General features: G+C 48.3%; 1 protein-coding gene across 9 annotated transcripts in view; it reads left to right on the forward strand.

Annotated features, from left to right (window-relative positions):
- The window catches only part of EMSY (EMSY transcriptional repressor, BRCA2 interacting), a 45,992-nt gene that overhangs the window by 21,807 nt on the left and 3,982 nt on the right, over positions 1-20,203 (forward strand). For 3 of the 9 annotated variants that reach the window (XM_081001774.1, XM_081001776.1, XM_081001775.1), the window contains 12 exons: positions 344-493; positions 1,429-1,602; positions 2,761-2,796; positions 3,360-3,496; positions 4,225-4,398; positions 5,616-5,814; positions 7,962-8,126; positions 9,410-9,565; positions 11,545-11,604; positions 13,071-13,221; positions 13,919-14,069; positions 15,501-16,085. In XM_081001774.1, coding sequence (XP_080857900.1) covers positions 344-493; positions 1,429-1,602; positions 2,761-2,796; positions 3,360-3,496; positions 4,225-4,398; positions 5,616-5,814; positions 7,962-8,126; positions 9,410-9,565; positions 11,545-11,604; positions 13,071-13,221; positions 13,919-14,069; positions 15,501-16,085 — 2,138 coding nt within the window. Of the gene's footprint in view, positions 1-343; positions 494-1,428; positions 1,603-2,760; positions 2,797-3,359; positions 3,497-4,224; positions 4,399-5,615; positions 5,815-7,961; positions 8,127-9,409; positions 9,566-11,544; positions 11,605-13,070; positions 13,222-13,914; positions 14,070-15,500; positions 16,086-19,617; positions 19,716-20,203 lie in introns of all 9 variants that reach the window. The other 6 variants (XM_081001778.1, XM_081001780.1, XM_081001779.1 and 3 more) reach the window with 4 other exon arrangements.

A 20,203-nucleotide genomic window follows, 5' to 3' on the forward strand; every position in this document is an offset into this window, starting at 1 on the left:
TTTCAGCCAAGCACATACTGTTGAATTTGCACGAGTTACCGTATTTTTCGCTCTATAACATGCACCCGACCATAACTCGCACGTAGTTTTTAGAGGAGGAAAATCCGTAGGCATGCCACCCGTAGGCATTCCGTCCATAACACGCACAGACATTTCCCCTTACTTTCTAGGAGGAAAAAAGTGAGTGTTATGGTGCAAAAAATACGGTAAATGCTCTTGTGATGTGGCTCCACTGTGTTGCGGGGAATGATTTGTTCTGTCTTTCTTTAGCTATTTGGCCTGCCTTTTTAATGTTTGCTTCTTACATCCACCTCCCACTCGTGATGCCTCTTTTCTTTCCTAGGGGTCAAAATAATCACCCAGCAAGTGCAGCCCAGCAAAATCCTCCCCAAGCCAGTCACAGCAACTTTGCCCAGCAGTAGCAATTCGCCTATTATGGTGGTGAGCAGTAATGGGACCATCATGACAACCAAACTGGTCACAGCCCCTGCTGGTGAGTGATTCTTTCCTATGCTCCGTAGAGGGTGGAAAGCATTTTAAACTTGGGAAACAAGCTTAAATGGTGATGTACCTAGGGCGCAGTGAAGACGATCATACAATACAGCTTGTTTGACATATTTGAATCATTTTTAGCCTACTTACATGAGAATACAAGTAAGTTTGTGTACTAAAAAACAACGATTCCTCCATTCTCCTCTTTGTTATGACGTGGGGTCCACACTTTGCCAAATCAACATGTCAGAGACAAGGATTCCTACCTAGTCTTCTCCCTGACCTGCTGATTTTCAATTTCCAAAGACTTGTGTGTTTGTGTTGAGGAGCATTCAGTCCTGTGGAACAGCCAAGACACCTCTCCACTTGCAAGGGGTGATGATGATGATTAATTGAATTTATATAGCGCCCTATACCCGCAGCTCTCAAGGTGGTTCACAGAATAAACGTGAGCATATAACGTGCACAGTTATAGCCTTCTCCCTGACATGCTGATTTTCTGTGTGCAGGGATTTGGCATTTGCACAGAGGGACATTGAAGTGCTGCGATCCCATGTCCGCCACGCCGAGACCCTAGGCTTGCCACCTGTCCGGGGTTTGTGTGTGCTTATGTGCATGCGCACAGTTTTGGCAGTGTTCACCTCCCATTGGTGTCTGTTCATTTAAAACATCTGTACCCTTGCTCTTCAGCCAAAAAGGCTCCCGGAGCAGCTTGGATACAATCAAAACAAAGCCGTCGCTCCCCACAGGCTTGCAGTCTAAAAAGCACAACACACAAGGGGAAAGCGACGGCGGGAGGAGAAGAATCGAAACTCAGGCACCACTTTCTGAACAGCGGCTCATACAATGGCTGAGCTCTGATTCTCAGCTCGCGGTATCGGTTCCTCTCGCTGATGCCTCTGCTGTCTTCCTTTCCCTTCCCCCCCTTTGAACCAGGAACTCAGGCGACCTACACTCGTCCGACGGTCAGCCCGTCCATTGGGACACGCATGACTGGCACGTCGGGCGCCGCCACTTACGTCAAAACCACCAGCGGCAGCATCATCACGGTCGTCCCCAAATCGCTTGCCACCCTGGGAGGCAAGATAATCAGCAGCAATATCGTTTCCGGTAGGTAGGCCTGTGTCTCGAAAAATGCAGGGACCAGATGGGTCAATGGAGCTTCGGCTGGGTTGTCTGTGTGTTGCTGCTGTATGTTTGAACAGTGGGCTCCAGCAGTAGGCTGCAAGAAAGAATTATCATTATAATTATTGATGAATTATATTTATTTGCTGCCTTATGCCCGCAGGTCTCAGGGCAGTTCACAAGGTAAAATTACAATATAAAAACCACAAAATACATAATCAAAATAGAAACAGAAACAGCTGAATAAACCACACACACTCCAACACATAAGATAGAGTTATATTGACATAGATATAGATAGATAGTCCCAGGATGGAAAGATAGAGGAATTCCAGGGAAAGTATCTGTTAGGAAATGGTACTTGTCACGGGTCAGAAACTAGACTTAAATCCTAGAATCGGGTTGTTATTACTACTCAAATTTGATGAGGGAAGTCACAATGTTACAAATAAGGACTTATTAAAAATTTTACCGTCAGCACGCTTGACAATAGCTAGTAGGTGGAAAGATTTAGGAGACAACTCGCTGTCTGAATAGTACCAGCAAACTTGAACATTGCATTGAGGGGGAAACTGACGCAATAGGTGAAGTACAAGGAACAGTTTAAGAATGACAAAGAAAAGCTGCAAGCCACGTTTATTAAATACATAGCACAAAAGGAATGTAACTGCCCACCACTGCCAGCAAGTGACCTTCTCTGAAATACGATTGTTTACAGTATCATCTTTGTTTACAAAGAAGAATTCCGGTCGTAAGTAAAGAAGAGCAAATGTATCACAGTACGACAGACTTAACCAATGCTCTTGACTATATGTTACTCATACATTTATGATGATATACGCTGTCTTGTTTTTGTCGCAAAACAAAATAAATTTTTAAAAAATAAAAATGGAGGAAGCCTTTCCCTGCTTCCTGTGCAATGCAACAATAAATCTTTGCAGTAACGGCAGTCGCTGGCACACGCATGGAAACTCCATTTTTCTTTGTAGTTGAAAAGACAAATGAATGCTGATCTGTAACAGTGGCATATTTTTAGTCTGTTTGCATTTTAATTCAAACCCCCTCCCCCTGGAAGCTGGTAATGTTCCGAGCAAATACCACTGCGTGTAGACCAAGCTGTTGTATTTTCGCTTTTTTTGAAAGGTAACTCCTTGATGAAGACCTATTTCCAACAAAAAGGTACCCAAAACTTGCAATGCTCTAGAAACCTTTGCATGATTCCCCAGCCCCAGCCCAGCCCCCTCCGTGAGGCGTCACAATACCCCTCACCCTGTGACTTTGCTGGTGTTTTACCGATGAGAAGCTGCAAAGCCACATGAGATGACACGGTCTCCTGTTTTTAACTGAGATCTGGTCTGGCAGGTAAAAAACAGCTTTGCCACTCAGTTTTTCCAGTTGGACCTGACCTGATATGAGGTTGTGCCCCTGGCCTAGCAAACTGTCCCCTTCCCAGGGTCCCTGTGCCCTCTGGTGCTGGAAGCCCCTGTAGCTACAGCTCCCCAGTGACTGCTGGCCAGCTTAGCTCCCTCCATTGCATTGAGTGGGGAAGTGGTTATGGGTCACTCTGCCTGGAATGGGGGGGCGTCATTGGTGTTTTTTGTACTTGGTGCCCCCTAAATGGTGGCTTGGATGAGGCCGTTTTAAATTGTAATGCCCTGGGGGAACTGCAGCAGTAATGGGGCAAGCACTGCTGCTTCTAACCGAACCTCCTTTCTGTTTCCCCTCCCACTCGGGCAACCAAGGAACTACGACCAAAATCACAACCATCCCCGTGACGTCCAAGCCCAACGTGATAGTCGTGCAGAAGACAACGGGGAAAGGAACCACCATCCAAGGGCTTCCGGGCAAAAACGTGGTCACGACGTTGCTAAATGCGGGGGTAAGAGAGAGGAAGTGTGATTATCGCTATTTCATCATTGTCATCAGTACCCACTGCCTTGCGGGAGACGCCTTTGGGAGAAGAAAAGGCTAAAGAGTAGACCCTCCTTCCGGCAACTTCTGCAGCCAAGCTGGTGCCAAATGTATTACTCAGATGGTCCAGCTTAAGTTTTGTGTATAGTTTGCTCTCCACTAAGCATGCAGTAGGGACGCGGGTGGCGCTGTGGGTTAAACCACAGAGCCTAGGACTTGCCGATCAGAAGGTCGGCGGTTTGAATCCCCGCGACGGGGTGAGCTCCCGTTGCTCGGTCCCTGCTCCTGCCAACCTAGCAGTTCGAAAGCACGTCAAAGAGCAAGTAGCTAAATAGGTCCCGCTCTGGCGGGAAGGTAAACGGCGTTTCCGTGCGATGCTATGGTTCGCCAGAAGCGGCTAAGTCATGCTGGCCACATGATGTGGAAGCGGTACGCAGGCTCCCTTGGCCAGTAAAGCGAGATGAGCGCCACAACCACAGAGTTGGCCACGACTGGACCTAATGGTCAGGGGTCCCTTTACCTTTAAGCATGCAGTTACAGGGCTTTTAACCCTTTACGTTGCATAGGGGGAAATTGCTTGGTCCCATGCAGGTGGAGTATGAGAGGAGAGCAAGTGAGTTAAGTCACATAATGGGTGTGATTTTTTAATTTTCTGGCCTAGTCTCACCAAGGCAAACCTGCAAGTTTTTTCCTCAGGGAGAGAAAACGATCCAAGCGGTGCCAGCTGGAGCGAAGCCAGCCATCATCACTGCCACCAGGCCCATTACCAAAATGATCGTCACGCAGCCAAAAGGGATCGGGTCTGCCGTCCAGCCAGCTACCAAAATCATCCCGACCAAAATTGTTTATGGGCAGCAGGGTAAAACGCAGGTATGCTTAGGAAGTTTTTTTGGGGGGCGGGGGGCAAACGTGTTTCACCACCAGCATAAAAATAGCTTTTTAACACTCTGCCTTGCTTTGGCGAGCAAGGCCTTCTCTGGTCTGGGTTGTGGCCACTAGATCTCGTGAGAGCGTCCCTGGGCTTCTGGAGCCAGTGTATAGAGAGAGTCTTGCTTCCCCAGTAACGTGGAGAGCTAAACAGCTGTTTTTTGCCCAGTTTTCCTGCTGCAAAAAGAACTTTCAAGCTCTCTACCTTGCTTGTAGGATATCAACCAGCATCTTTCAACTGCGTATGTTTGAAATCATATTGTGTAGTCCATGCATTTTGCAACCTCCAGTTTTGCAGGACACAATTGCATTTTGATGTTTGAGGCTTTGACTTAACTGTGGGGCCAGTTCAGCTGTGTAATAATAATAATAATAATAATAATAATAATAATAATAATAATTTTGATTTATACTCTGCCCTCCCCAGCCAAGACCGGGCTCAGGGCGGCTAACACCAGGTATAAAAACAGTTGAATAAAATACAACTTAAAAACAAGATTAAAGTACAACATTAAAATGCAGCCTCATTTCAGTAGAAACTCAAATCAAAAACTTTTTGGGGATGAAAATGTCAAATCTTCACCAAGGCCAACTATCCAGACTAGTCCTACGTGGGCCAGGAAAAAACCAGGGAAGTCCCCAAATAGGAGTTCCATCACAGAAGGAGAAAGGAAAGAGGGGAAGGGGATCAAGTTGATTCCAAGCCAAAGGCCAGGCGGAACAACTCTGTCTTACATGGAAAGAAATCAGATCCCTCAGGGCCCTGGTCTCATGGGTCAGAGCATTCCACCAGGCCGGAGCCAGTGTTGAGAAGGCCCTGGCTCTGGTTGAGGCTAATCTGACTTCCTTAGGGCCCAGGACCTCTAGGGTGTTGCTATTTATGGACTGTATTTATATTATTCCACTTTGATTGCTGAGTGCACAATCGGGAGAGATAAAGGGTGATGGAGAGCATTTCCCCCCCCCACAAAAAAGCCTTTTTAAAGAAAAGCCTGAAAAAACGAAAGCCGAATCTTTAGTGGAATTAAACATATGCCTCTGTTTCTGTGGGAAGAACTGGGTCTGGAATGTGGGCCCCAAGAACTTTGCATGGGGATAACGTTGCCCTTGGTGTCAACAAATGTCCACCCCTGCTGTAAACTGCCCCCCCTTCTTTTCAGGTCCTTATCAAGCCAAAGCCAGTGACCTTCCAGGCAACGGTTGTGAGTGAGCAGACAAGGCAACTGGTCACCGAAACCCTTCAGCAGGCTTCCCGGGTGGTGGAGGCGGGGAACGCTTTGCTGCCAGAGGTGAAAGAGGAGCCCCAGGCGTACACAGACAGCAGCTCCTCTTCAACAGAATCCTCGCAGGGTTCCCAAGGTTAAACCTGCATAGATCTCCTAGCGTAATACAGCTTGGGTTGGTTTTTATATTTTCCCTGAGGTTGCGTGATAGATTTGGGGACTTCCGAACTGAGACGAAACTGGGGATAGCTCAGTTGGTAGAGCGTGAGACTCTTAATCTCAGGGTCGTGGGTTCAAGCCCCACGTTGGGCAAAAGATTCCTGCATGTCAAGGGGTTGGACTAGATAATCCTAGTGGTTCCTTTGCAACTCAATGATTCTGTGGTTTGGACTTTGGGAGCAGAATGGCCTTGGCTGGCCTCATGAGCTCGGCTTCTGAGCTCTGCATCCCCAACTGTTCTGCGTGCTCATAAGATGGCCTTTGATCAGGTTGTTAGTGTGCATCTGTCCATGGAGTTAGAATCATAAAATTCTACGGCTTGGACAGTTCCCGTTGATGGCCAGCCCCTTAATCCCGGTTACGACGTTTCCTTAATCATAGCATGCAAGCACAGTGGCCTTAAAAGGACATGCAGCTCCATGTACACCCACAACAGAGCCCGCGCACCAGCTAATGCTTAGAGAGCCAGTGTGGTGTAGTGGTTAAGAGCGGTAGACTTGTAATCTGGTGAACCAGGTTTGATTCCCCACTCCTCCACATGCAGCTGCTGGGTGACCTTGGGCTAGTCACACTTCTCTGAAGTCTCTCAGCCCCACTCACCTCACAGAATGTTTGTTGTGGGGGAGGAAGGGAAAGGAGAATGTTAGCCGCTTTGAGACTCCTTAGGGTTGTGATAAAGCGGGATATCAAATCCAAACTCTTCTTCTTCTACTACTTGGTTTCCTCCTATTTCCATCTTTGTCTGTGATCATTTTTGTAAGAAAACACTGCCTCCTAGATTGATGGCCAACAGGGAGGAGCAAAGTGCAAATTGGAGGAGGTGGGAAGAACAGCAGCTTTGACATCCCTGAAGTTACATGAAATTGGTTTTGAAGAGTTGGCATCCAACAAACTCCCAAGAGTTGGCATCCAACAAACTCCCAAGCTGTAAAATGGGCCTGCGGCTTAGCTAGGGGAAAGATCAAAAGCAATTCATTAGAGATGCCCCCCTTCTCTAAGTGCTGTCCAGACTGCAGAGAGAATAATTGGGTACACTCTTCCCATCTTGGATCAAATCTATGCTTCCAAGTGCCATAAGAAAGCTCCAGAGATAGCGCAGGATAGTGCGCACCCCGGAAATGATCTCTTTCAGCTTCTGCCTCTGGAAGACGGTACAGGGTTATAAAGACTAGGACTAGCTGCCTGAGAAACAGCTTCTATCCAAATGTGGTTTTGGTTTTAAATGCAGTGTAAGGAGTCCCTAGGGGAGTATATTGTATTTAAAAATGGAGTATCAGAGTTTTTAGGGGGCTAGCAAGGTTGCGATAGCTGGGATAGCAGGCTTGTTGGTTTCTGAATGTCTTATGTAGATTTTTTCAGTTTCGTTGTTCTGTATAGGACAATGACAATAGAGATAATTTTTTCATCCAATGAAGCTGAACGTTGGAAGATTCAGGGCAGATAAAATAATAGAACACACAGTGATGGCCACCACCTTGGGTGGCTTTAAAAAACGATTAGACAGATTCATGGAGGAGAGGGCTATTGATGGCTGGAATACCAGTTGCTGGAAACTGCAGGAGCATAGACTGCACTTAAAGGGTGGCGCTGTGGGTTAAACCACAGAGCCTAGGACTTGCCGATCAGAAGGTTGGCGGTTCGAATCCCCGCGACGAGGTGAGCGCCCGTTGCTCGGTCCCTGCTCCTGCCAACCTAGCAGTTGAAAGCACGTCAAAGTGCAAGTAGATAAACAGGTACCGCTCCGGTGGGAAGGTAAATGGCGTTTCCGTGCGCTGCTGCGGTTCGCCAGAAGCGGCTTAGTCATGCTGGCCACATGACCCGGAAGCTGTACGCCGGCTCCCTCGGCTGATAAAGCGAGATGAGCGCCGCAACCCCAGAGTTGGCCACGACTGGACCTAATGGTCAGGGGTCCCTTTACCTTTACTTAGACTGCACTTATCCTGCTCGAATCCTGCTCACAGGTTTTCCACAGGCATCTGTTTGGCCGTTGTGAAAACCGGATGCTGGACCGTTGGCCTGATCCAGCAGGATCTCCTTACGATCTTACGTTCCTTTGTGTCTCAGATTCCCAGCCTGTGGTTCACGTCATTGCCTCCCGAAGCCAGGATTGGTCAGAACACGAGATTGCTGTGGACTCCAGCCCTACCATAATCTACCAGGACGTCTCCAGTGAATCCCAGTCGGCCACTTCGACAATTAAAGCGCTGTTGGAGCTGCAGCAAACAACAGGTGGGCGCTCTTGATTCCGGAGCGTCTGTGGCTCCCTTGCGTCAACTAGCTTGCGTTTTTATTTCAGTGGCAGAAAAGGACTTGGTCCTGTCTGTGTGTGCCGCTCACCCCCTTTCCCTAGAGAGCCAGTGTGGCGTGGTGGTTAGATTGTCTGACTGGATTCTGAGGGACCAGGGTTCAAATCCCTACTCGGCCATGCAGCTCACTGAGTGACCTTGGGAAAGTCGCTACCTCTCAGCCTAACCTAGCCCACAGGGTTGTTGTGGGGATTAAATGAGGAGAGCCGAGAACCACGTACAGGCAACTCCCCATTTACGCGGGGGTTATGTACTGAGGCACCGCATGTTTAAGTGAAATTGCGTATGTTTGGAATACGGTTGCAAAAGCCTGAAAGCAGCCCATTCGCTCCCTCCAAACCTCCTTGCTCAAGCTCCAACTCTCCACAGGCCTCAAGCGTCGGTGCAAAGGCTCCTGGGATTGCCTTTGCAAAGGCTTATGGGATTGCTAGATGCCGTTTAAGAGCTCTGCTCTTAAAAAGCAGAGACATCACCTTGCTGACAAAGGTTCGTATAGTTAAAGCTATGGTTTTCCCAGTAGTGGTGTATGGAAGTGAGAGCTGGACCATAAAGAAGGCTGATCGCCGAAGAATTGATGCTTTTGAATTATGGTGCTGGAGGAGACTCTTGAGAGTCCCATGGACTGCAAGAAGATCCAATCGATCCATTCTGAAGGAAATCAGCCCTGAGTGCTCACTGGAAGGACAGATCCTGAAGCTGAGGCTCCAAGACTTTGGCCACCTCATGAAAAGAGAAGACTCCCTGGAAAAGACCCTGATGTTGGGAAAGATGGAGGGCACAAGGAGAAGGGGATGACAGAGGACGAGATGGTTGGATAGTGTTCTTGAAGCTACCAGCATGAGTTTGACCAAACTGCAGGAGGCAGTGGAAGACAGGAGTGCCTGGCGTGCTCTGGCCCAGGGGTCATGAAGAGTCGGACACGACTAAACGACTAAACAACAGATGCTGTTTTTGCACAATTTTCGCCCTTTTTGTGCTCTTTTAGGCCCGCTTTTCCCCTGCATGTGTGTGCAGTTGCGCATAAAAATGGGGAGTTGCCTGTACATCTCCTTGAATTACAAAGTGGCAAAGAAATGCAATAAATAAATGAATAATTTTTTTGGCATGCGTCATTGGGGGCTTATGTGCTTAACTTAGTCTTGAGACCAAAACAAAAAGCAACAACAGTGTTCTCTGCTCTTTTTTCTCTCCTTTATGGCGGAGCAGTGAAGGAGAAATTGGAATCCAAGCCAAGGCAGCCAACGATTGATCTGAGCCAAATGGCCGTTCCCATCCAGATGACCCAAGAGAAGCGACATTCTCCAGAAAGCCCCTCTATCGCCGTGGTGGAGTCAGAACTGGTTGCAGAATACATCACCACTGGTGAGTCACGTAGGAGACATGCGAGGGGAAGAACTTCAAAATATATACGGTATATTGCAAGCAGGATGTGGAAAACTTCACAGACTTTTGGGACCTCCCAACGACCAGTTTATTGAGCATCCATCCTGATTTAGAAGGTGTGCTATCCCTTGCTTTCCTTTGCATTCCCATCACTTTCCTTACTGCAAAAAACAACAACAATCTTTTGGGGAAGCGGGTTTGATGCAGTAGAGCTCTGAATGAATGAACAGGGCAGAGAGAGTAGATCAGGCACCCCCAAACTCAGCCCTCCAGATGTTTTGGGACTACAATTCCCATCATCCCTGACCACTGGTCCTGTTAGCTATGGATCATGGGAGTTGTAGTCCCAAAACATCTGGAGGGCCGAGTTTGGGGGTGCCTGGAGTAGATTGTCACTGAAGAGTGCATGATTAGCATGGAACTTGCTGCCACAGGTTGTGGTTGTGGCACTTGGTTTGGAGGGGGGATTAGAGAAATCCTTGGAGGAAGAGAAGTCGCATCAATTGCTAGTAATCATGATAGCTAAATGGAACTTCCATGTTTAGAGGCAACCTGCCTGAGGTGGCGCTGTGGGTTAAACCGCAGAGCCTATGACTTGCCGATCAGAAGGTCGGTGGTTCGAATCCCCGCAACAGAGTGAGCTCCCATTGCTCGGTCCCTGCTCCTGCCAACCTAGCAGTTTGAAAGCACGTCAAGTGCAAGTAGATAAATAGGTACCGCTCCGGCGGGAAGGTAAACGGCGTTTCCGTGCGCTGCTCTGGTTCACCAGAAGTGGCTTAGTCATACAGCCACGTGACCCAGAAGCTGTACACCGGCTCCCTCGGCCAGTAAAGCGAGATGAGCGCCGCAACCCCAGAGTTGGTCACGACTGGACCTAATGGTCAGGGGTCCCTTTACCTTTACCTTTTTACCTGGGGACAAACGGTGGAAAGAGGACTGTTGCTTTAATGCTTTGCTTGTGGGCTGGTTATCCACTTTGGGGCAGAGAATGAAGGTCTTCCTAGGCCTTGTGGTCTGATCAGCAGGGCTGCAGTTAAATTCTTACTTTTGAGCATTGACAGATCTTGGGAAGAAGAAAGTACCAACTCTGGGGAGTGGCTAGAGAGAATAGTTGGGGTGTAATTTGTACCATGGCTCCATTTTGGAGCCTGCAGCTGAACCACTTTCAGGAATTAGTGGAGCTTCTGAGTAAATGCAGAGTGCCTCTCTCACTACCCCTCCAAGAAAAATGGGGACAACCAACTCCCAACTCCAGGATTTGGAAGTACTGTGAAGGCCTCTACATTTCTCATCCCTTCTTCATGCCTAGCAGGTCCTGTTTTTGCCTGGCTTTATGGATTGTATTTAGGAAGGAGGCAGTCTCCAAGGTGTGTATCTGGAAAGATTGTATGTGGCTGCTTTTCTCAGCTGCTGTTTGCCTCCCGTCTTGCCCACTCTCCCTCTCACACACCCCCCGGCCCAAATAATGGAGCCTGTGGAATAGCTTGCCACAGATTATTGTCAAGCAGAACCATAGAACTGTAGAGTTGGGTGGGAGCCAAAGTGTCCGTGAGCCCAACCCCCTGCAATGCAGAGCAGTTGATGTCTGCCTCCCTAACACTTGAAAATTTCCTTGGTGGCTGTATAGCCTACCCTTCCTCTCCACTTCATGGCTTGACTCCTGCAGAACGTGCGCCGAAGCTGAGATTGGATGTTAGATGAGATGTAGGTTAGTCTTTGTTCTGATCTAGCCGGCGCTCTGTTTGCATTTGAGGAACATTTTGCAACACGCTGGTTGGAGCACTTGCTCTGCGTGCAGAAGGTCCCAGGTTCAAGCCCCAGCGTCTACAGCTGGGAAAGACTCCTGTCCTGGACAGATCACGACAAATAGTTGGTTTTGCTTTAGAGCAAGCGCTGGCTGGAGATGAGCAGAGCAAATCGCCTCTTCTCGTATCTCTAACATCTTTGTCTATCTGCAGACTCAGGAAGACAGCACTGTATTCCTTCACATTCGGAAGAATACCTCCAAAGCCACATAGGTTAGATGTTTTATTTCTAAAAGACATTAAAAAAATTTATAGACTGTTCTGGAGGCCCTTGGAGTGACCTTATACAGCATGGAAGTGCTGGTGTGCGTCTGCATTGGGATCCGTTATTTTATCTGGATCAGTACATTTCCAATTTATTTTATTTTTTACACTGGAAAGCTTTGCCCAAGTGCTTATAGATTAGCAGTTTGAAGTCTCCAGTTGATTGTATTGGCTGTTGGTTATGACAGCTGCTACTGTCAACCATGGGCACTTTGTTTTAGCCTTTCTGTGGTAGCAGAGAGAACTAGAACGTTGCCATGACTACTTGTTCCTCTGCACCATTGCAAAAAGTGAAGAAAAGCCCGGCAAGGAGTGGGCAAGCATGTGACTGATGGCTCTAGGGCAGCGGTTCTCAACCTGTGGGTCCCCAGATGTTGTTGAACTACAACTCCCATCACCCCAGCTAGCAAGGCCAGAGCTCAGGGATGATGGGATTTGTAGTCCAACAACATCTGGGGACCCACAGGTTGAGAAAGGCTGCTCTAGGGTCTGGAAGGAGGCTTTCTGTGGGTGACTGTAGCAGTTGTCAGAATTGACAGCTTCAATAGTCATATGGAGGCTTCTGACCACATAGAGGCTTGTTCACAAGGCATCTATGTAAACTATGTAACTGGGGAAGAGGCGTGGAGATGGTTTGGATCTTAGCCTGGGCAAATTCCTAGGTAACGGTTCCTGGATTTTAATGAGCCTATTGATTTCCCACACTTCCTTTGAAGATTTAGGACTGCCTTTTTTTCTCTCTCACTGGAGTGTGCCAACAAATTACTCGTTGGTTGTTGTTGTTTTTTTAAAGCATAACATTGCTGGGCCTTTGCCTGCTCACAATGATTAACCAGGATTCCTTGTGAGTTTCTTGGTGTACAGAATTTTCTGCGAGGGCAGAGCTATTGAAAGCAATTACTCAAGAGCGAGTTTCACTTGTGCCATTGCAGTGATGCAGAAGATGATAGAAAAGACCCAAAACTTGGCACCTTTAACCAGGACAAGTCCACAGGGTTCCTGGTAGGCGTCTGGTTGGCCACTGTGAGAACAGAATGCTCAGTTAGTTGGACCTTTGGCCTGACCCAGCTGCCAGGCCTTTCTTAACATTGTGTTATCCACTTGTGTGTATTTGCACAGGGTGTTAAGAATGTGGTTTTGTTCCTAACCCTTACTAGTGCGTAGGCTTTTGGAAGACACCTTGTGTGTTCACTTGAACTGCAAAGGACTGGGAAACGAGACATTCTGACGGGGACTTGGTTTTCCTGAGCCTTCAGAAGCCTCCACCTGTTTTGGAGGTAGCTGTGGAAAACCAGCTTGCAACCTTTCTGTCAAGCTCCACTGTGACTCAAAAGACGTGGCAGGAGGAGACTTGGAATCCTAGGGCAGGGAGCGGATTTGGCCCCATTCCACCCACCCTTTGCTTTTCTCCGTAGGAATGAACAAATGGCCAAGAACAATTGGCCATAAGAACATAAGAAGAGCCTGCTGGATCAGGCCAATGACCCAAGTAGTACCGCACTCTGCTCTTACAGTGGCCAACCAGATGCTCGTTATGGGAAACGCGCAAGCAGGATTCAAACGCAAGTGCCCCCTCTCCCCTTCTGTGGTTTACAGCAACTGGCATTCAGAAGCATCCCTGCCTCCCAGCCGTGGTGGCAGAGCAATAAGCATCATGGCTAGTAGCTGTCGACAACCCTCTTTTCCATTTATAGTGGGTGAAGTTAAAGCTCCGCAGGTGGGGTCAACAATGCATCAAGGACAGTCTCTGCTCTTTCCCCCGGAAACTTGCTGACGGAGATCCTGTGTGTGTGTGTGTCTGTGCACGTAGGAGAAAGGTGCAGGCTGGGATCCTTGCAGTGTACAACCCCACTCCGTGCTGTACCCTTTGGCATTCTTGAGCAAGTTTTGGAACATGGTGGCCGCTTAGAAGCGGTCCTCTCTGTTCCTTCCTGCCCCACCCACCCCTCCCAGATCTACACCGTCACTTTAGGGGACATTCCCCACCTGCCTGTAGCTGTACATCAGCCTTCACCAGCCCTAGGGCTGTGGGGAGTTGTAGTTCAAAGCACTTAGAGGCAAAGGCTGATCCACACCCCTTTGACCCCAGCATGTAAGACTAGCGCACTGAACACACTTACTTTAAATCTCACCAATTTGTCCATGGCTTCATGAGAATTCCAGTGGAGCAGGCAGCTTTGCGACACACCCTGAGAGGCTACCGTTGACCTTTTTCTTCCTTCCTTCCTTCCTGTCCTTCCTTCCCTTTCTCACTTCCAGTTAGCCACCGGTCCCAGCCTCACCAGCAGTCCTCCCAGCCCCAGCGGACTCTGCTGCAGCACGTGGCCCAGTCCCAGACAGCAACGCAAACGTCGGTCGTGGTGAAATCCATCCCAGCTTCCTCCACGGGTGCCATTACCCACATCATGCAGCAGGTTGGTAACTGTCTCTCCAGCGCGGCCTTTTTTCACTCCAGGGAGGTTCCGGCGATTGGGCCTCTGGTGTCTAGCTGTGTTTCCCCTCTTGAGGTGGTGATGCTAGAGATTTGGAAACTCCCTCCCCAGAGAATCTAATACAGTGGTACCTTGGTTCTCAAACGCCTTGGTACTCAAACAACTTGGAATCCAAACACTGCAAACCCGGATGTAAGTGTACCGGTTTGCAAACTTTTTTTTGGAAGCCGAATGTGCTCCATTTTGAGTGTTATGCTTCCGATTTGAGTGCCACACTTCTGTTTTGAGTGTTACGCTGAGGTCTGTCTGGTTTTGCTATTTATTTTGCGTTTTTCTGGCTGTTTTTGTTTTGTTTTTATGACTGTGTGGAACTCAGTTCTGCTACTGATTGATTGATCGTGCAACTGCAGTACATTGTTTATTGCTTTCATTTTATGGATCAACGGTCTCGTTAGATAGTAAAAGTCATGCCAAATTGCCATTTTAGGGGTTGTTTTTAAAAGTCTGGAAAGGATTAATCCATTTTGCATTACTTTCTGTGGAAAAGCTCACCTTGGTTTTGGAAGGCTTTGGTTTTGGAACGGACTTCTGGAACGGATTAAGTTTGAGAACGAAGTTACCACTGTAGTAATAATAATAATACCCCATACATACACATTTAAAAGACCACAGATTTTTCAATCAGCCAAAACTTTAGGAGAAAAGGAATGTTTTTGCCTGGTACCTAGGGATATGTAAGGATGGCACCAGGCAGGCATCCCTTGGGAGAGCATTTCACAGGCAGGGAGCCAGCTCAGAAAAGATCCATTCTTGTGTTGCCACCCTCCGGACTTCTCATGGAGGATGCACGTGAAGAAGAACCTCAATATCAGGAGTTCAGCCTACACTTGAGTAGGACCCTGGCAAAGACACATGCCCGACTGGCATGTTCCCTCCCTCCTGGTCGATTGTTCGGGAACTTCAAAAGCCTTTTTCTGCCCAAACATCACAGTGGCCGATGCCAACAGACATCGGCACACTTAGGGATCTGCAGAGTCTTCACAGCTTTGCATAACAGACCTCAGCAACTCAGCATTTTGGCTAATCTACTTTATTTACACATAAACACACACGGAGCACTGCAACACGGCTCCTTCTCTCTCTAGCATCAGGCAGCAAAGAGAAAAAGAACAAAGGACAATAGTCCCACTTCACGGAACACAGTAACACAAACATCCTGTCTCCGTCAATTCCCACTCTGTGGAGTCAGTACATACACCGTCATGTGAAAGACAACAATCCCATGACTGCAATCACGGAGCAGGAATTCTAACACTCAGATCATGATTGCAGGGTCCAGGCTGGTTCATATGGGCAGTGGTATCCCGTAGGAATGCATTGAACGCTGACGTCTTTTTGCTCCCTCTCCTCAAGGCCCTGAGCAGCCACACGGCCTTTACCAAGCACAGCGAGCAGCTGGGGACAGAGGAAGGGGAGGTAGAGGAGATGGACACCTTGGACCCCCAGACGGGCCTCTTCTACCGCTCAGCGCTGGTGCAGGCGCAGAAGCAGCAGAAGCTGAGCCAGCCGCCCCAGCTGGAGCAGACGCAGCTTCAGGTCAAGACCCTCCAGTGCTTCCAGGCCAAGCAGAAGCAGACCATCCACCTCCAGGCAGAACAGCTGCCCCACAAACTGCCCCAGATGCCCCAGCTCTCCATCCGGCACCAGAAGCTCGCCCCGCTGCCGCAGGAGCTGGCCCAGCCCAAGCTGGATGCCCCGCAGGCGGCGGCGCCGCCTCCTCCTCCTCCTCCCCACCACCCCATAGCCCGCGAGAGGCAGCTGCCCACCTTGGTGGCCCAGCCCCAGCAGACGGTGGTCCAGGTCCTGGCTGTCAAGACCACCCAGCAGCTGCCTAAACTTCAGCAGGCGCCCACCGCCCAAAAGATCTACGTCCAGCCCCAGCCGCCCCAGGGACAGATGCAGCTCTCGACTCCTCCTGAGAAGCAGCCGGCGAGCCAGGTAAAGGAGTCAGGTGCTGGGGGTGCTATGAGGGGTTGGTGGGGGGGAGAATTCCACTTGCCTTGAGGGCCCCATGGAAGCTGCCATGTTGAACAGTCATGGAACCAAGAAATTACACAAAACAAAAGAAATTACCGTGAAAATCCCTGAAACGAGAAGTAATTGACTATAGAATAACAAAAACTCAAAAAATAAACTAGAATTAAACAAAGACTTTATGAGATGCCGGCTACAAAACTCGTTTCACTGAACTAATCCGTTTCCTCAGAAGGGAATAAAGAAATTATAAGATTTTAAGTGGGATCGAACAAGCTCAAGAGCAGGGCTGAAAATGCTTCCTCGAGTTTACAAAAAAGGTATGAAAACCTCAGTGACAAGTTTTAAACATAGCCCTATTTAAGAGAATCCAGCAGTAGTGATAAGAAATTGAGGTTTTAAAGTTTCAAACAAACTCAGAAAACAGGGCAGAAACTCAAAAAAGTTTTAAACATGAACCTTATTTAAAAGAACCAAAGCACTAGTAATAAGAAATTCAGTTTGTTTCTTTATTTCCTTCTGAGGAAACTGATTAGTTCGGTGAAACGAGTTTTGTAGCTGGCATCTCGTAAAGTCTTTGTTTAATTCTAGTTTATTTTTTTGATTTTTGTTATTCTATAGTCGATTACTTCTCGTTTCAGGGATTTTCACGATAATTTCTTTGGTTTTATGTAATGCCGTGTTGAACAGAGCAGCCACCGTCTCCTCCTGTCGATGGACACCACTTGGTAGCACTCATATGATTTGCCTGTGAGGAGGTTGAGGCTTTGGCGAGGACAGAGCTAAGGGGGCAGAGAACCAGTGGCAAATATATAGGGCCTTTGGGGCTTTCCGTGCTTGTGCTCCTGTTCCCAAGCACCCTTCCCTCTGCTCTTACAATTTTTATTACAATACAGTCGCATCTTTCGCAGGGGGTTGGGTCCAAGGGTTCCAACTAAACCCCAAAACCGCCTGAACTCAGACCCTTTGAGCCGTCTCATGTCTGGCAAGTTGGGGCGGGTGGGAGACAGAGAGTGTGCCCAGCACTGCCAGAGCCCACGCCTTTCAATCAAGTCTTGCCCTCCAAGCAAAGCAGAGAGGCTAAACACTCTTTTCGTTCCATGCAAAACCAGGGCAATACTAATAATAATAATTTATTATTTATACCCCGCCCCTCTGGCTGGGTCCCCCCAGCCACTCTGGGCGGCTTCCAATGAAACACTAAAATACAATAACCTATTAAATATTAAAAGCTTCCCTAAACAGGGCTGCCTTTAGATGTCTTCTAAAAGTTTGGTAGTTATTTTTCTCTTTGACATCTGGTTGGGAGGGCGTTCCACAGGGCAGGTGCCACTACTGAGAAGGCCCTCTGCCTGGTTCCCTGTAACTTGGCTTCTCGGAGCGAGGGAGCCGCCAGAAGGCCCTCGGTGCTGGACCTCAGAGTCCGGGCAGAACAATGGAGGTCCTTCAAGTATACTGGACCAAGGCCGTTTAGGAGCTTTTAAGCTCTCCACCTTGCTTCAGATATCCGCCATCTTCAAATAGCTAAAGGGTTGTCACATGGAAGAGAGAACAAGCTTGTTTTCTCCTGCCCTGGATGGTAGGACTCGAACCAATGGCTTCATGTTACAAGAAAGGAGATTCCGACTAAACATCAGAAAGAACTGTTGTAACAGTCAGAGCTGTTAGACAGTGGAACGGTCTCTCTTGGGAGGTTGTGGACTCTCCTTCCTTGGAGGTTTTTAAGCAAAGGTTAGATGGCCATCTGCCATGGATGCCTTAGCTGAGATTCCTGCATTGCAGGGGGTTGGACTAGATGACCCTTGGGTTCCCTTCCAACTCTACGATTCTGTGTTTGGGGGGCAAGGCCTATTCGGTGTGCCCACTGTGGAATGCTGGCGATAATAATAATAATATTTTATTTATATCCAGCCCTCCCCAGCCGAAGCCGGACTCAGAGCGGCTAACAACAATAAAAGTAACACAGCGATGCTCATTTGAGATCTTGCCGGATCTCAGATAGCTTTACAGGACATTGAGAGCCTCCCACAAGCAGTGCTCCAAGAGGGTTTTGCCCTCCCTCCACCCCAAAAGCAAGGCGGAGAGCTTCACATCCCTTTCTGTGCCAGGGAAGCCCAAAAGAACTTTTAAATGCTCCACCCTTGCTTGGATTTAAGTTGCACGGTTGTGCAGGTTAAATGCACATAACTTGTAATCGTTCTGTATGTACGATGACTTCTCTCCTCCAAGGAGCACAAGGTAGCGTTCTTGGTTCTCCTTGTCCCCATTTTATCCTCTCTACAGCCCTGTGAGGGAGCATAGGAAGAAAATAATAATAATAATAATTTTTATTTATACCCTGCCCTTCCCAGCCAAGGCTGGGCTCAGGGCGGCTAACAAGCAATAATAAAAACAAATCGAATGAATACAACTTAAAAACAAAATTAAAATGCAACATTAAAATATTGAAACCGCATCGCAGGAGGAGAAAGGAAAAGAAAAAAGAAAGAGGGGGAGGGAATCAAATTGGCTCCAAGCCAAAGGCCAGGCAGAACTACTCTGTCTTACAGGCCCTGCGGAAAGAAATCAGATCCTGCAGGGCCCTGGTCTCATGAGGCAGAGCCTTCCGCCAGGCTGGAGCAAGTGTTGAAAAGGCCCTGGCTCTGGTTGAAGTTAATCTAACTTCCTTAGGGCCCGGGACCACTAGGGTGTTGCTATTTATGGACTTTAAGGTCCTCCATGGGGCATACCAGGAGAGGCGGTCCCGTAGGTACGAGGGTCCTAGGCCATGAAGGGCTTTAAAGGTCAAAACCAGCACCTTAAATCTGACCCTGTACTCCACCGGGAGCCAGTGCAGCTGCAAAAGCACTGGGTGAATATGCTCCCATGGCAGGGACCCCGTGAGGAGCCTCACTGCAGCATTCTGTACCCGCTGGAGTTTCTGGGACAGCTTCAAGGGCAGCCCCGCGTAGAGCGAATTACAGTAGTCAAGCCTGGAGGTGACCGTCGCATGAATCACTGTGGCCAGGTCGGGGCGGGAAAGGTAAGGGAACAACATAGAAAGCTGTCTTATATGCTGTCAGACCGTGAGTCTCCCTAGCTCAGCATTATCTACCCTGACTGACAGAGGCTCTCCATGGTTTCAGAGGTCTCTCCCAGCCCTACCTGCTGCTGGGGATACAAATTGGGAGCTTTGACATACAAGGCAGCTGATCTGAGCTGTGACCCTTAGGCTGAGGGAGTGTCTGGCTCCAAGGCCACCCATTTAGCTTCATAGTTGCGCGGTGATTAAGCTCACGTTTAAGCTATGCTGTGCCAGGAGTGTATTTTTTGAAAGTCAGAGCTGGGTGCAAGGAAGGAGCGACCGCTCTCTGTGCTAGGAAGAGAAGCCCCGCCAGGCTGGTGATTTCTGTTAGTTTCAGACGCTTTCTAAATACAGATCTTTTGCAACTGCCATTGCGTGGACCGATTTCCTGATTTTATTTCATTTTCACTTTTGTTTTGTTCTTCTTTTTAGGTATAAAGTTATTGATTTCTGTCCCCGTAATACCTTTTTTTGTTAATTTCTGTGGAACGTAAAGACGAAGGCCCGGCGGCACTCTAAGGACCTCCATTGTACGTCTTCCTTTGTCGTTTTACATCACCCTCAGCTTAGTAAAAACTGCTTTCTCTGAGAAGAGCAAACCTCCTTTTCCTTGGGGAAGGGCGCAAAACCATGAAGGGGAAACCAAGGAAAAATGAATCAGTAGACAAAAACATGTATCGATTGCCATAGATGCTTAGAGGCAAAAAGTCACTCCTCTCTTCTAAAAACTGGCTCTCTGAGCCTTTTGAGGTGGGGGCAGGGGTGGAATTGAGCAGGGAAATGCTTTGGGGGGTGTAAATCCCAAAGGAATACGGGACTGCTGGTTGTAGATGCCTAAGCAAGGCACCTCGCAGTCTGAAAACCTCTCCTGCCTCATAACTTATTATCCCCCTTACGTTGCTATGGATTATTCTGTCTCACAGCACTTTGACTTTCAAAATCACGCCCCTGTTGCTGTTGTTTATTACTGTCATTTACCGTATTTTTCGCTCTATAAGAAGCACCAGACCACATGACA

This window comes from Podarcis pityusensis, assembly GCF_964106645.2.
Source record: "Podarcis pityusensis genome assembly, chromosome: 4".
Lineage (NCBI taxonomy): Eukaryota > Metazoa > Chordata > Lepidosauria > Squamata > Lacertidae > Podarcis > Podarcis pityusensis.